General features: G+C 43.4%; 1 protein-coding gene across 1 annotated transcript in view; it reads right to left on the minus strand.

Annotated features, from left to right (window-relative positions):
- Nucleotides 1–13581, minus strand: part of LOC102844770 (thiamine transporter 2-like) — a 24986-nt gene extending 11405 nt beyond the window's left edge. Inside the window, exons 1-4 of the mRNA XM_006890324.1 lie at nucleotides 13432–13581; nucleotides 11023–11830; nucleotides 6020–6212; nucleotides 4155–4296 (exon numbers count right to left, since the gene is read on the minus strand). Coding sequence (XP_006890386.1) covers nucleotides 4155–4296; nucleotides 6020–6212; nucleotides 11023–11830; nucleotides 13432–13581 — 1293 coding nt within the window. The remainder of the gene's footprint in view (nucleotides 1–4154; nucleotides 4297–6019; nucleotides 6213–11022; nucleotides 11831–13431) is intronic.
- Nucleotides 13582–13937: the final 356 nt, after the last annotated feature.

Genomic DNA, 13937 nt, shown 5'->3' on the forward strand with positions numbered 1-13937 from the left:
CCGGAGAAGGAGGTGCAATATCCTCCTGTACCAGTCAGATCTGATTTGACGGTACACGCACACAAAATAAAAAAAAAAAAAAAGAATTTGAGTTCTGTTCTGTGCTTTTCTCCCATTCTAACTGGATCGTGCTTTTCTCCCATTCTAACTGGATCCACACAAATTCTCACAACAGGACCAATAGGCAACATCAAAATAGAAAAAAGATTGCGATAGTCAATCTCAAAGATTGAGAACGCCAATACACTTGGTATTGGTAGTCAGTAAATCAGGAGACATGTTGCACTGTAAGAGTCTGCAGTCAGGGACCACTCCAAATTACTGAGAGGCAATGATGTCAGTTTGAGGACTAATGTGCATCTGACTCAAACCAAGGTTTTAATCACTTGCTATGCATCTGAGAGCTGGGCAATGACTAAGGATGACAGACAGAAAAAGAATTGATACATTTGAGCTGTGGTGTTGGAGAAGAGTGCTGAATATCCCAAAAGAACAAGGAGGTATACCTTGAAGAAGGTGCGGCCAGAGTGTCCCTTCATGGAACAGAGGATGAAGTTTTGTTGCACACACTTTGGGCATGTTGCTAGGAGAAATTATTCCTTGGAGAGGAATATCATGCTTGGTGAGGTGGAGGGATGGAAAAGAGAGGAAAACCCTCAACCAGGTGGATTGGCACAGTGACTGCAGCAGTGGGCTTGAGGGTGTAAGAGGTTGTGAGGATGGCTCAGGAGAGGGCAAGGTTCAGAACTGCTGTCCACAGGGTTGCTATGAGTTGTGCTCAACTGGACAGCACCTCAGAGCACAGCAACAATCTGGATTTATTGTGATTTTGATCTGATGGTCGGCAGTGGTAGCTGGGCACCATCTAGTTCTTCTGCTCTCAGAGTAGATATGATTCTGACTCATGTGCACTAATAGTCCTATAGACCAGCTGCTTCTCTGACACTTTGATTTCCTTCTGTTTGTAACTCTGGATGAGGTGAGGCCACTGGTTGTATCTTAGGTGGCTGCTTGAAAACTTTTAAGACCACAGGCACTAATCACTTTACTGGGAAGTAGAACAAATGATTTAAAAATCTATTTTCAAATGGATCGATTTTGGTCTCAGATATATCCCATTCACCTCTTTTTCAAACAAAATCTGTGCTGTCTTAATTATGGTGGCTGGAGAGTATGTTTGGGTATTGGCACTCCTGTTGCTAGGTGCTGCAATGGATAATAACTTACTATATAAAAATTTAATTGAAAATTACCTTAACATTAAGTACATAAGCTGAGAAGAATAGAGAAACATTAGGCTAAAAATAAAAATGGAGGTTGAAGCTCATTCAGAAAATCCTATGTCAGGATATCTTTTGAAACCAGAACTCAGAAATTCCCATATTAAGACCTTTCCCAAGACCAGAAACTTTATGAACCAATGAGCTACTGCAACATCAAACTCATCTCACACCCCCTACAACACACTTGCTAGAATCCCATGAGTCCCCCTAAGCCCAAACCCCAGTGCTGTTCCCCTTGCTAAGTAGCCCTGCATGCAACAAACTTTGAGAAATGTTTCTCAGTGTGGTTCTTGGCTTTTGATCTAAAAATCTTTCAAGAAAAAGATAATTGAAAATTAAAAAAAAATATTTTAAGGGAGTGTCCTAATTCTAGATTTTCCTTGATTGAAAGAGGTAAAAAAGATTCAAACATTTTAAATTCTCAAAGAAAAGCTAAATTTTGACTCTTTCTGTCAAATTAAAGCTTTTTCTGTGTGTGGACTCCCCAGAAAGGTCAAAGTGTGTACTGATTTTCCAAGAAAGAAAAGATTTAAATCGGATTATACAAAATAGTGTCAAAGAAGAGGACAGAAAGATCGATGAGTAATGGTCATCTCAAATTCTTCTGCTTTGGATAATCCTGTTATAGCAGTGCATTCATTTCAAATTAAGACAAAATGGATTTATGGAAAGGCAAAGGAAATATCTGGGGATGATTAATGTAAAGGTCTTTAGAGAAGGTAAAAGTAGTCAAATAGTGTTGACCAGTGTGAATGGATTTTATTGATTCAATTAGGAAAAGTGGAGATGAATTATGCATTAAGCACCTCAAAGGTCAGGGAGGGTGTGTTCAATTACCTGGCATTTCTCTTGGGAGAAAAATGTGTGTCTCATTATTTTATCAACCAAAAAATGAGACATCAATAATAGTTAAATCTTTGGATATGTGTCAAAATAATTCAGAGCAGGAAGAAGGAAAAGTGTAGAGATATCAGATGAAACAATAAATCCATAATCATTAAAGCGGGTGATGGGGACATGGGCTTCATGACTCCATTCTATTGTTTATCAATTTAGCATTTTCCAAAAGGAAAGGATTTTTTTAATAAACATTAAGTGACACACCCACAATTTGCTGATTCCACACTGGTATACTTTACCTGTCATATCGCAGGATGTCAGTACTTTCTGAGATACACAGCATTAATTGCAGACTGGATAATACATCAGGAAACTCAGATTTCACTTTAGAAAGTTGTTGTTATCAAGTTGCTTGCGACTCATAGCAACCCTATGTACAAGAGACCAAAACCCTCCTCTGTCCTGTGCCAACCTCACTGTCTCCCACACACTCATTCCCACCACTCCAATCACAGAATTGATCCATCTCATCGAAGGTTTTCCTCTCCTGAGCCCTTCTCTCAAATGTGATGTCTCTCTCCAGGGACTGGGTCCTTCCTTGCAACTTGTCCAAAGTATGTCAGATGAAGCTTCAGAATCCTTGACTCTACGGAGCACTCCGGCTTCACCCTCTCCAGGACAAACCTGTTTGTTCTCCTAGTAGTTCATGGTATATTCAATACTCTTCTCCAGCACCACAGCTCAAAGGCATCAATTCTCTTTCTTTCATCCCTATTCACTGTCCAACTCTCTGATGCATAGAACATAATTGCAAAGACTATAGCCTGGATCAGGAGCACCTTAGTCTCCAGCCTGACATCGTTGCTCTTCAGTACTCTGGAGAGGTCCCTGACAGCTGACTTTCCCAATGCAATTCATCTCTTGATTTCCTGGCTGCTGGTACCAAGAGTGTTGACTGTGGAGTCAAGTGAACTAAAACTGTCATCTCAATCTTTCAACCATCCATGCTCATGCTGCCAATTGGCCCAGTGGTGAGAATCTTTGTTTACTTTATGTTGAGCTTCAATCTGGATTGAAGGCTGCAGTCCTTGACCCTCTGCAGCAAGCGCTTCAGGTCCTCCTCAGTTTTAGCAAGCAGGGTTGTGTCATCTGCATAACGCAGGTTGTTGATGACTCTTCCATCAACAAGTGATTTCTTTTTTTTATGGTCTTAACTAAGTGCTGAAGCTACTTGAAACTTAGTTTTAATATTTATGAAAGGAGGATGGGGGAGAGGAAATAAATCTATTTTGTCCTCACAACTTTTCATCAGAAAGGACTGGCCACCTTTCTCCCCAGGAGCCACTGCTGGATTTGAACTGCTATGGGGCATGGTCGTTGGGTTAACAGTGCCAGAGGGACTAGGCCTACAGAGTAGGTCACCAGGATCCCTGATGACACTCTGAGGAAGTGCTTGGCTGCTAACAGAAAAGCTGGCATTCGAAACCCCCCCCCCCCATCACTCTGTGGGAGAAGAGAGCTGGAGATCAGCCTCTGTAATGATTTCAGCCTCAGAAAAGCAGAGGTGGTCTGCTCTGTCCTACAGGGTTACCACACACCTACATGAAACTGATGCAACTCAATAAATCTGATGCTTATATACAGTCAAGACATTGCAGCCTCAGTCCAGGTGATCCTGATACCACTAAGGTGATTTTTTTTTTAAAAAGAGTAATATATTTCTTGTTTCCCAGTGTATATAAAAGTTACATTTACAATAGACTGCAGTCTATTTTTAAAAAAATTTTAAAAAATATTATTTTGTGTGTGTATTATCGTAGACTGCAGTCTATTGTCTGCAATTGCATTATGAAAAACTTTAAGTATTGTGACATGGAGACCACAGTGAACACAGGCTAATGGAAAACTGCTGCCGATAGACTTGATTGACACAAAATTGCACAAAGCCTTCAATGTGTGTCCTATTTGTGAAGCGGCAATGAAACAAAGTCTGCCTGGATTGCTCATGGGAGGACAGACACCCACACTCACCTGTGTGCTGACCGGGAGCCTCAGGCCTCTCTCATCCACCACAATCACGGTCATTAGGGTCTGTATCCCCAAGGCCACGAAGGTGTTGATCCCAAACACCAGGGCGTAGCGTTCCACGCTGAGATTGAGGGCAATCTGAAAGCTGACATAAGACAAATGCAGAGTTTACAAAAGAGGGCAATCTGAAAGCTGACACGGGAGCTTTCAAAACAACACAGTTGTGGGCTTTTAAATACCAAGCCACAAACCACATTATTCAGAAGGCTTTGCTTGGGAGCTCTGGTGGCCTAGTGGGAAGAAACTGCACTGCAATCCCAGAGGTACATGGTTTAAATCCACCAGATGCTGTGCTGGAGAAGGAGGTGCAATCTCCTCCTGTACCAGTCAGATCCAATTTGACAGTACACACAAACAAAAGAATAATTTTTTTTTAAAACTGATCAGAAGGCTTTGCTCTGCTGAAGCAGCTTAGGTTTTTGTTGAGTTTCTTGTTGAAAGCATTTCTCACAGAGAAAATAAGAGTAGGAAAGAAAGGTACGGGGGAGTGAAATGTGTTTAGGGTTTTCTTTTCTTTTTAGCATTTTTTAAAAAAATTTTTATTCTTGTGTGTGTGTACCATCAAATAGGATCTGACTGGTACAGGAGGAGATTGTCCCTCCTTCTCCAGCAGAGCATCTGGTGGATTCAAACTTTACACCTCTGAGATCACAGTGCAGCTTCTTGCAACTAAGCCACCAGAGCTCACCAGGCTTTCTTTTCTTATTATTGTGATTTGAGTAAAATTCTTCATAGTAAATTGGAGAATTATGGCGTCAGGATTGGTGGAAGATCTATTAACAATCTCCGTTATGCAGATGACAAAACCCTGCTTGCTGAAACTGAGGAGGACCTCATGCACTTGCTGCGAAGGGTCAAGGACTGCAGCCTTCAGTATAGACTGATGCTCAATGTCAAGAAGACAAAGATTCTCGCCACTGGACCAATTGGCAGTGTCAGGATGGATGACGAAGAGATTGAGAGTGTTCACAGCTTCACTTTGCTCGGCTCCACAGTCAACACTCTTGGCACCAGCAGTCAGGAAATCAAAAAGCATATCGTGATGGGAAAGTCTGCTGTTAGGGACCTCTCTAAGGTACTCAGGAGCAACAGTGTTTCTCTGGAGACTAAGGTGTGCCTGATACAGGCCATGGTATTTGCAATCACTTGTTATGCATCAGAGAGTTGGACGATGACTAGGGAGGACAGAAGGAGAGTTGATGCTTTTGAGCTGTGGTGCTGGAGAAGGGTACTGAATGTACCATGGACTGCTAGGAAAACAAACAGATTCATCTTGGAGAGGATTAAACCAAGCTACTCCTTGGAGGCAAGGATTCTGGGGCTTCATCTGACATACTTTGGACATGTTGCCAGGAGGGACGGGTCCTTAGAGAGGGACATCATGCTTGGAAGGGTGGAGGGACAGCACAGGAGGGGAAGACCCTCTATGAGATGGATTGATTCAGTGACTGGGGTAATCGGGATGGGTGTGTCAGAGGCGGTGCGGTTGGCGCAGGATAGAGCAGGGTTTAGAGCTGTTGTGCATAGGGTCGCTATGAGTCGGAAACGACTCGACGGCACATAACAACAACAAACACTCATATTGCTATGAGTTGTAATCACCTTGACGGTGCCTAGCACCAACAACTCAAAACACTGTCTTTGATGATACAATGAAGTACAGTCAATTGATTACAATTAGCACAACAGCAAGCATCTTCCCTTTCCCTCCCAATGATCCTCATTTCCCCTCATTCTTTTCAACAGCCCTTCTTTTTTTCTTTTGGTTTTTTTGACAGTTTGATTTGGAAGAAAAGATAATAACTTACGTAGCTATGGTTATGAGAAGCATGTAGCTTGACTTGAATATCAGAAAGCCGGCATAGCACACCCAGATACTGGCTGTGAAGTACATGAGCAGTAGAGAACCCGCATCTGCAGCTGAGAAGACCCCCAGAGCCAGCTCTCCCAGCAGGTCCCAGTTGACGTTCACGTGACCCACGGCAAAAGCTGCCACGGCCCCTGTGGAGAAAAGAATTGGCACGTCACGTCTTCTATTCCTGCGGATACTAACGTTGCATGATGTGAACTGGGAGTCGCTTCGTGGCAACAGTAAAAAACGCTGACTTATTGTGACCTTCCTTTAAATGCAAAGGGACTTGATTCAGGTTTGTAAACTTGCATGCATCATTTCTGTTAAAGGTGTAATAACCCCTCTGAATTTGAGTGTCCTTGACTCATAAATTGGGGAAGGCCAACAGAGGACCATTTTCTCTCCCTTCCCTGTGGGGATGATGGAACTCAAGCTTAGAAAAGGTGGAGAGCTTCCTGGCCTAGGACGCCAATTCTCTCTACCTTCCTGAGTGCCATAGAGCTGATGCTTGCAGTCCTGAGCAGCTCTCCAGGCTACAACGTGCATTACAAAGACCGCCTCCTGTCAGGTTCCTACAAGGTGCTGTAAAGTGAATAGTGCATTCTTGTCAGATTTCTTCTTCTAATTGTGAGGTTGCTATTGAGTTGACTACAGCGGACAGCATCCCCATGAACAACGAATTGGAACCTGCCTTGTTGTGTATCATCCTCCTCTGATGTACTTGAGCCTGTTGCTGTCACTGTGCAAACCATCGTGTTGAGAATCTTCCTCGCTCACTGATCCTCCACCTTCCTGAGCGTGACGTCTCCCAAGGACGGGTCCCTCTTAACAATGAGCCCAGAACATATGAGAGGAAGCTTGACCATCCTTGCTTCCATAAAGCACCATGGCTACAGTTTCTCCAAGATATATTTGTTCTCTTCTCTAACACCATAAATGTGAGACCTGGGCCCAACAAACCAATCCCACTTCGTCTGGTTCTCCCTAAACATTAGAGTTCAGACACTAATTAGGGTTCTTGTTATCACAAAGGGATAAAAGAGAGTCTGTGTTTAAAAGGCCTTTACACAATGACTATTGTGACACATTTACCTTTTCTGTACTTTCTCCAAGGACACATTCTCTGATGAGGTTGTCTCCCCATCCCTTTCCTCCTCAGAAACAAATACTTAGAAAGGAATTTATTTTAAACATCATCACACCCTAAAATAGGTTTCTAGAAGTCTCTCTGGACTTTTCAGGAAAGGAAATGAGAAGAAAATGAGCTCCGCAATGGGATCTGAAAGGTTCAATAAACATGTGGGTGTGGGACACCCTGACTTCAAAATAAGTATCTTCAAAGTCTCATTTGATGTGACGGCATTGTTTTGTTAGGAAAATACATGTGCATTGTTGGGGGAACTTCAAAGCTGGCTCTGGGCTCTGCCCTGTCTATCTTCAGAGCACAGCTGTTTTTATTAGGCCACCTCTTTCCTCCTCCCCATACCTCACTTCTTGAGAGGAAGTGTTTTCAATTCTACAAAACACATTCTGGAAAAGGGAAAGTGCCTCAGCCTGTTACTAAAAACCCAGTCATCAATAGCTTCTCATCTGGGTAGGTGGGAGGTGGGATGGCCAAAGCCAAAAGCCCAGGAGGAAACTGAAAGGTAAAGTCAGTGGTCAAAGCTGTTAGAAGCCACTGAGTCAACTCCGACTTGTAGCAAACCCTCGGCGCAACAGATTGCAACCTTGCCCCATCCTGTGCCAACCTCACAATCCCTGTGGACCTTATACCCACTGTTATTGTCCCATGCCAGTCCATCCAGCCCTATACTTTTCCAAGCATCATGTTCTTTCCCAATGACTGACACCTCCCAATCACATGCCTAAAGTTTGGGAGATGGAGTCATACCACTGTTGCTTCTAAGGACACTAGACACACTTCTTCCAAAACTGATTTGCTTGTTCAGTGGAAGCTAGAAACCTTCAATTGCTCAAGAACCTTCTCCAGGGTCTCCCTGTCTTTTATTTCTTAATTTTTTTAGTTTATTTTGGTTTGCTTACAAAATTCTCCTCAGGAGAACTCAGCCTAGATAGTGCCTCTAGGTGGACTTGGGTCTCCAACCGGTCAGTTTCCATTAGAGGGGGTTAGCTATTTGCATTACTCAGGGGCTGCATCCTAGCTTAGGTCTTGTAATGCCAATTCTCTCTAGTGGTTTAAAAGTTTTATACAGATTCGCTCACAAAGTTCATATATATTGTGTTTCACACTATTCTTCATTCACATTGTGTTTCACACAATCATTCCCATGCTTTATAAAATTAATCACCATTGGACTATGCCTGCCATTACTGTGTCTTTTCAGGTCTCTGCTGGACCTTTCCCATTTTCTCCACCCGCTCCCTCCATCCACCAAATTGTGCAAACCTGTTATTTTGCCCCTACCCATTCTCCTGCCTCTGCTCCCACCCCTTCCCTCTTTAGCTCTCCATATATGTTTTAGTAGTTATCCTTCTACTTTTACAATAATGGTATTTTCAGTATGTCCTTATGAGATGGAGTTAGTTCACTCAGCATAATATTCTCCAGTCTCCCAAGTTATGTAGTATTTCCCCCTGCCTTTCCTGTAGTGCACAATACGCAACATTAGAAATCCATATGAAACTATTAAGGACTATACAGACACTCAACAGATGACTCAAGAAAAACCTATAAAAACTCAAGAACAAGAGGAGCTCTGGTGGCCTAGTGGCAAGGAGCTGCAACTACAATCCCAGAGGCACACGGTGTGAATCCACCAGATGCTCTGCTGGAGAAGGAGGGACAAGCTTCTCTTGTACCAGTCAGATCTGATTTGACGGTACACTCACACAAAAATAATAAAATTTAAAAAAAAAACAACCCAAAAACTCAAAAACACAGAGATCTACCCCTCCCAACTGAGACCACGCTACCTCACCAGACCTTGCCTTTCCCATCCCATAATTCTCTGTCCTCTGCCGCCATTGAGGGATAAGGATTCTAGTACCATAATCAAAGATTACTCTTTAAGGGGTATTGTCTTCATTCTTAGTAGTGATGATTGAATGAAAAGATAATGTTGTTAATTGCTGTTGAGTTGGGCATGACTCATAGCGACCCCATGAACAAAAGTCCTGAAGCCTTTCTATAACTATCGTTATTTTTTTCAAAGTTCATAGAGTTTCCAGAGGCATATGGTTTAGGAAGTGGATGCCATTCCTGCTTAGAGAGAGAAGAAATTATACAGAAAAGAACAGGGAACATATTATGAAAAGGAGATGGAGTGGAAGTTTAAGAAACTAGTCTGGAGTTAATGTAGTTTTAGTAGACGTTTGGACGGCAATGGAGAAGCTGGGCATAGGAAGTAATCTTATTCAGAAAGTAACAAGCTTGATAAATCTCTGGTTTTCAAAGGCAGTTGGATGGCCAACAGACACATGAAAAAAATGCTCAAAATCACTGGCAATAAGAAAGATGCAAATCAAAACCACAGTGAGATAATATCTTACCACAGTAGCACTGGCAAAGTTTATCAACGGGGACAAGCGATAAATATTGGAGAGGGTATGACAAGTTGGAAATTCTTTTATGCTGTTAATGGAATTGTAAAATGGTACAATCACTGTGGAAGACAGTGATCCTGCCTCTGGCTTGTCACCAGCTAACTGACCTCTGATTCTTGGTCTCGAGTCAGGAGGAGTGTTGAGCCCAAGGTCTGACCCTTGGACTTCAGGCTTACTCCCCAGGAGAACTCAGCCTAGATAGTCCCTCTAGGTGGACTTGGGTCTCCAACCGGTCAGTTTCCATTAGAGGGAGCTAGCTATTCGCATTACTCAGGGACTGCATCCTAGCTTAGGCCTTGTAATGACAGTTCACTCTAACTAACTGTTTAAAAATTTTATACTGATTTGCTCACAAAGTTATATATATTGTGTTTCACACTATTCTTCATTCATATTGTGTTTCATACAATCATTTCCATGCCTTATGTTTCATAAAACCAAACACCTTTGGACCTTGCCTATCGTTACCCAGAAATGGACCTCTCTATCTATGGTAAACTGATATTTGACAAGGAAATAAAACCTATCACATGGGGAATTTACAACCTCTTCAACAAATGGTGTTGGCAAAACTGGACTACTACCTACAGAAAGCTGAAACAGGATCCACATCTCACACCATAAGCAAAAATCAACTCAAGGTGGATCAGAGACCTGGGAGTAAAGCCTAAAACCATAAAGTTTATCAGAAACAAATTGGAATCAAGTTTAGAAAGCCTAGTCTATGGTATAAGAGACTTAAAAATAAAGTCAGAAATGTACAATCTGCAGAGGATAAAATTGATGAATGGGATCTTCTAAAGATTATTTCTCTGTGCTCATAAAAAACTTTTTTCAACAGGGTGAGAGAAAACCTACCAACTGGGAACAAACATTTGGAAATTCCATCTCAGACAAGGGTCTTCTAACAAAAGTTTACAGAATACTCCTGGGCCTCCAGAAGAAAAAAAGATTGATTACAATCCAATTACAAAATGGGCAAAAGACATGGAAAGACTTTTCCTAGAGGAAGGCATTGGGATGGCCAACGGACACATGAAAAAAATGTTCAAAATTACTGGCAATAAGAGAGATGCAAATCAAAACCACAGTGAGATAATATCTTACCTCAGTAGCAGTGGCAAAGTTTAGCAAAGGGGCAAGCAATAAATACTGGGGAGGATATGGCAAGTTGGGAACTCTTATACGCTGTTGGTGGAATTGTAAAATGGTACAATCACTGTGGAAGACAGTTTGGCATTTGTTTCTAGCTAACTTTTATCAGAACTTTATGGTACTGAAACACACTGATTAATTTCCAAACAAGTCTCATTTTCTACCATAGAGTGTCTTCACTCTGGGGGGAGGGTAGCTCAGAACCTAACACATCCATAAGAGAAGACTCTGTCTACTCACCCCCAAATGTTGAAAGGGCTTCTACTGCTCCGTTATATATGGTAGAACTTTGAGACGGTGCCTTGTAATCCCACAAGATTTGAACATAGTTCAAAACTTGGTTATAACCGGCTGTAGAAAATGCCCACCACAGAGACCAGTATAAAAGATGCTTTGAGGAGTAGCACTCCTTCAAATCTTGGAACCACTGCATGAAAACTCTCCAAACCACTCTCTTGGTCTTAGGGCTACTCAACTGGTCAACATCTAGAGTTCCAGAAACACTGAAGAGCTCTGGCTGGTGCTGCTGCTGCTGCGGTTGCTCCGATCCAGCAACGTTTCCTGGTGGACTTTGAGGAGCTGCTTTGCTGGATTTTGCATGGAAAAACATGCTCTTCTTGGGCATGGGTAGAAAAAGTGAGACCAAGAAGGCCAGGGAGACAGAAGCCATGGTTATGACGTTGAGGTGAAAGTAGGAGACGCCGGCCAGGGAGACGAGGACTTGCGCCAGCACGGAGGCTGCTGTGTAGGCCACCAGGGTGACGCTCCTGCAGTAGCCGCTCACTCTCTGATAGTGCTCCGGGCTCACCACGCTGTAGATGTAGGCGTAGTAGGCCACCTCGGTGGCGGTGACCATCCCGTAGAAGAACTCTACGACCTGCATCGTTCTCACCCCTTGGCCAAAGAGCAGCAGCAGCCAGGTGACGATGAAGCTGATGCCTTGTAAGACGATGACGGGCTTGTAGCGGACATAATCGGTGAGGACGAACACGGGGAACAGCATGGCTAAGTAGGAGTAAGTCCACACAGGAAAGATCTCATTAGTGATCTGCAAGATTAAACAGAGCAGTGTGAGGACAGACACTAGGAAGCAGAATGTACCTGGTGCTTCTGAAACACCTGTAGAAAAAAACGACGCACTGATTGCAGGGCACCTTGTTCTTGTGCCATATACTTGATGTCTTCCAGCTGAGTCTGGCTTACAGGGACCCTGCAGGACAGAATAGAGCTTCCCACATTGGGTTTCTGAGATTATGGAAGTGGACTGCCTCATTTTTCATCCTCAGAGCATCTAGTGGGCTCAAATAGGGGACCTGTAAACTGCTGGACCTAGTGGGGCCAATTTGGGACTTCTGAAGCCTTCCTGACACTACAGGAAAACAATGGAGACCTGGAACCGGAGATGACATACCAGAGAGGTGACATACCCACCACAAAAAGAAACAAGCAAGAGCAGCCATTGCACTTTGCTCAATTATCTTTTTTTTTTTTAAGTTGCCAAAATGTAATTTGTTCTACATGAACCATTGAGGCTGGGAGAAGAGGCCTGAGGGCTCAAGTTAACAGGTCTGTAACAGTCTCCCCTCAGGGGCTGGGGGCTCTGAGTGTTCACGTGAGCTTCTTCCTCAAAGTCAGAACCTCGCCAGGATTATATTTTAGGGAATTATGTTTATCGTAGGAGGACGACGCAATGAGGGTTGCCGAGTGGATTATATTTGGGGTTGCGGGTGGGATTGGGGGAAGTGCGGGGGGGATTGTGTACCAATGAGGGAGTTTTTCTTTTGCTTTTCAAGGAGAGGAGCAAACCAAACGAGGGGGTTGGCGAGGGGGGAGCTGGGGTGTGCGGGGAGAAGGGTGCAACAATGAATGAATGGAATTCCAAAATCTCTGTAGATGTTCATTGAAACGAAAGATAAACAAATTAAAATATTTAAAAAAAAAAAAAAAGATGTTTCAGTCTCGAAATAACCTGCTGGTCTTACCTGGTGTCCAATTCACATTGGCGTTAACGTCTGCAGATAATCAAGAAACCGTGGAGGTGACAGGCAGGGGTCTAATTTGGCAGGGTATCTTGTGAAAATGTACTTGAGTCTATCTGCCATTTTCCTACATTCTTGGTCTTAATTTAATGGGTTGCTAGGGAGGATGCCTAGTGACTAGAAACTGGGCTGGTACTTAGAACCCATCAGCTGTTCCCTACGGGGAGGAGGAAGCTGTCCCTCATGTGAAGATTTACTGTCCTAGAGTCACAACGGATGGTGGTAAAGAGTTAACTCATCCTCACAGAGCTAAATTGTGTTGTTTTGTGGGCTGGAAGGCTGCTACAAATTTCTCCCACACTTTTACATAGCAGATATATGGAAAGAATGAATGTTCATTTGTTCTTACTTGGGATTGTAAAAATCCCCACTTCCTCCCTACCCCAATAACCACTGCCTGAGCCCAAACCCAACCCCTCTGCCACAGTCAATGTAGATGGAACGAGATTCACCACCTTTCTCCTGAAGAGTAGCTAATGGACTTGAACCGCCCACCTTTGGGTTAGCAGCGCATCACACAATGTCCTACACCAAGTGGGCTCCTTAACAGGATTCTAGACATGAGTTTCCACTCGATGTACAACCCAGATGAGCACGATTGTTAACTTACCACGGGAAGGCTCATGTTCTTGTCTGGTCCTGTCAGGTAAGGCACGAGGAAGGGCTCGGAGGGCCTCATCATTGAGAAAAACCCAAATAAGCAGAGCATCACTGTGGGAAGAAGCCAGGAACGCCCCGGCGAAGTCTGGCAGCAGCCCATGGTTGATTAATCTGTCACAGGAGGAGAGATAAAATAATCAAGGACGTCAATGCAGCTGATCATTTCTCCGAAGACACACACACACGTTTCTCAGTCTTCTCTGGTCCCTCAGTGCCGATGGTCGGAACACTCACCGTGACAGTGGAGAATTATCACACGGTAAAAGCACAGGAACTCGAGCCTGTCACTGTAAGCCTCTCATTCTAAAGACAAAACTAATGGTTACTTGAAAACGACACGCTAAAGGACAAAGTCGATCTTCCCTCAGCTGCAATGGTGGGGTCGTTAAGGAGCAAGTAATCTTAAACATTCTGTAGCAAAGGCCACCAAATGCTTCAGCTCTCACAGCTGAAAAC

Source organism: Elephantulus edwardii, unplaced genomic scaffold, assembly GCF_000299155.1.
Source record: "Elephantulus edwardii isolate Elephantulus edwardi_28Jun2011 unplaced genomic scaffold, EleEdw1.0 scaffold00087, whole genome shotgun sequence".
Taxonomy (NCBI): Eukaryota; Metazoa; Chordata; class Mammalia; order Macroscelidea; family Macroscelididae; genus Elephantulus; species Elephantulus edwardii.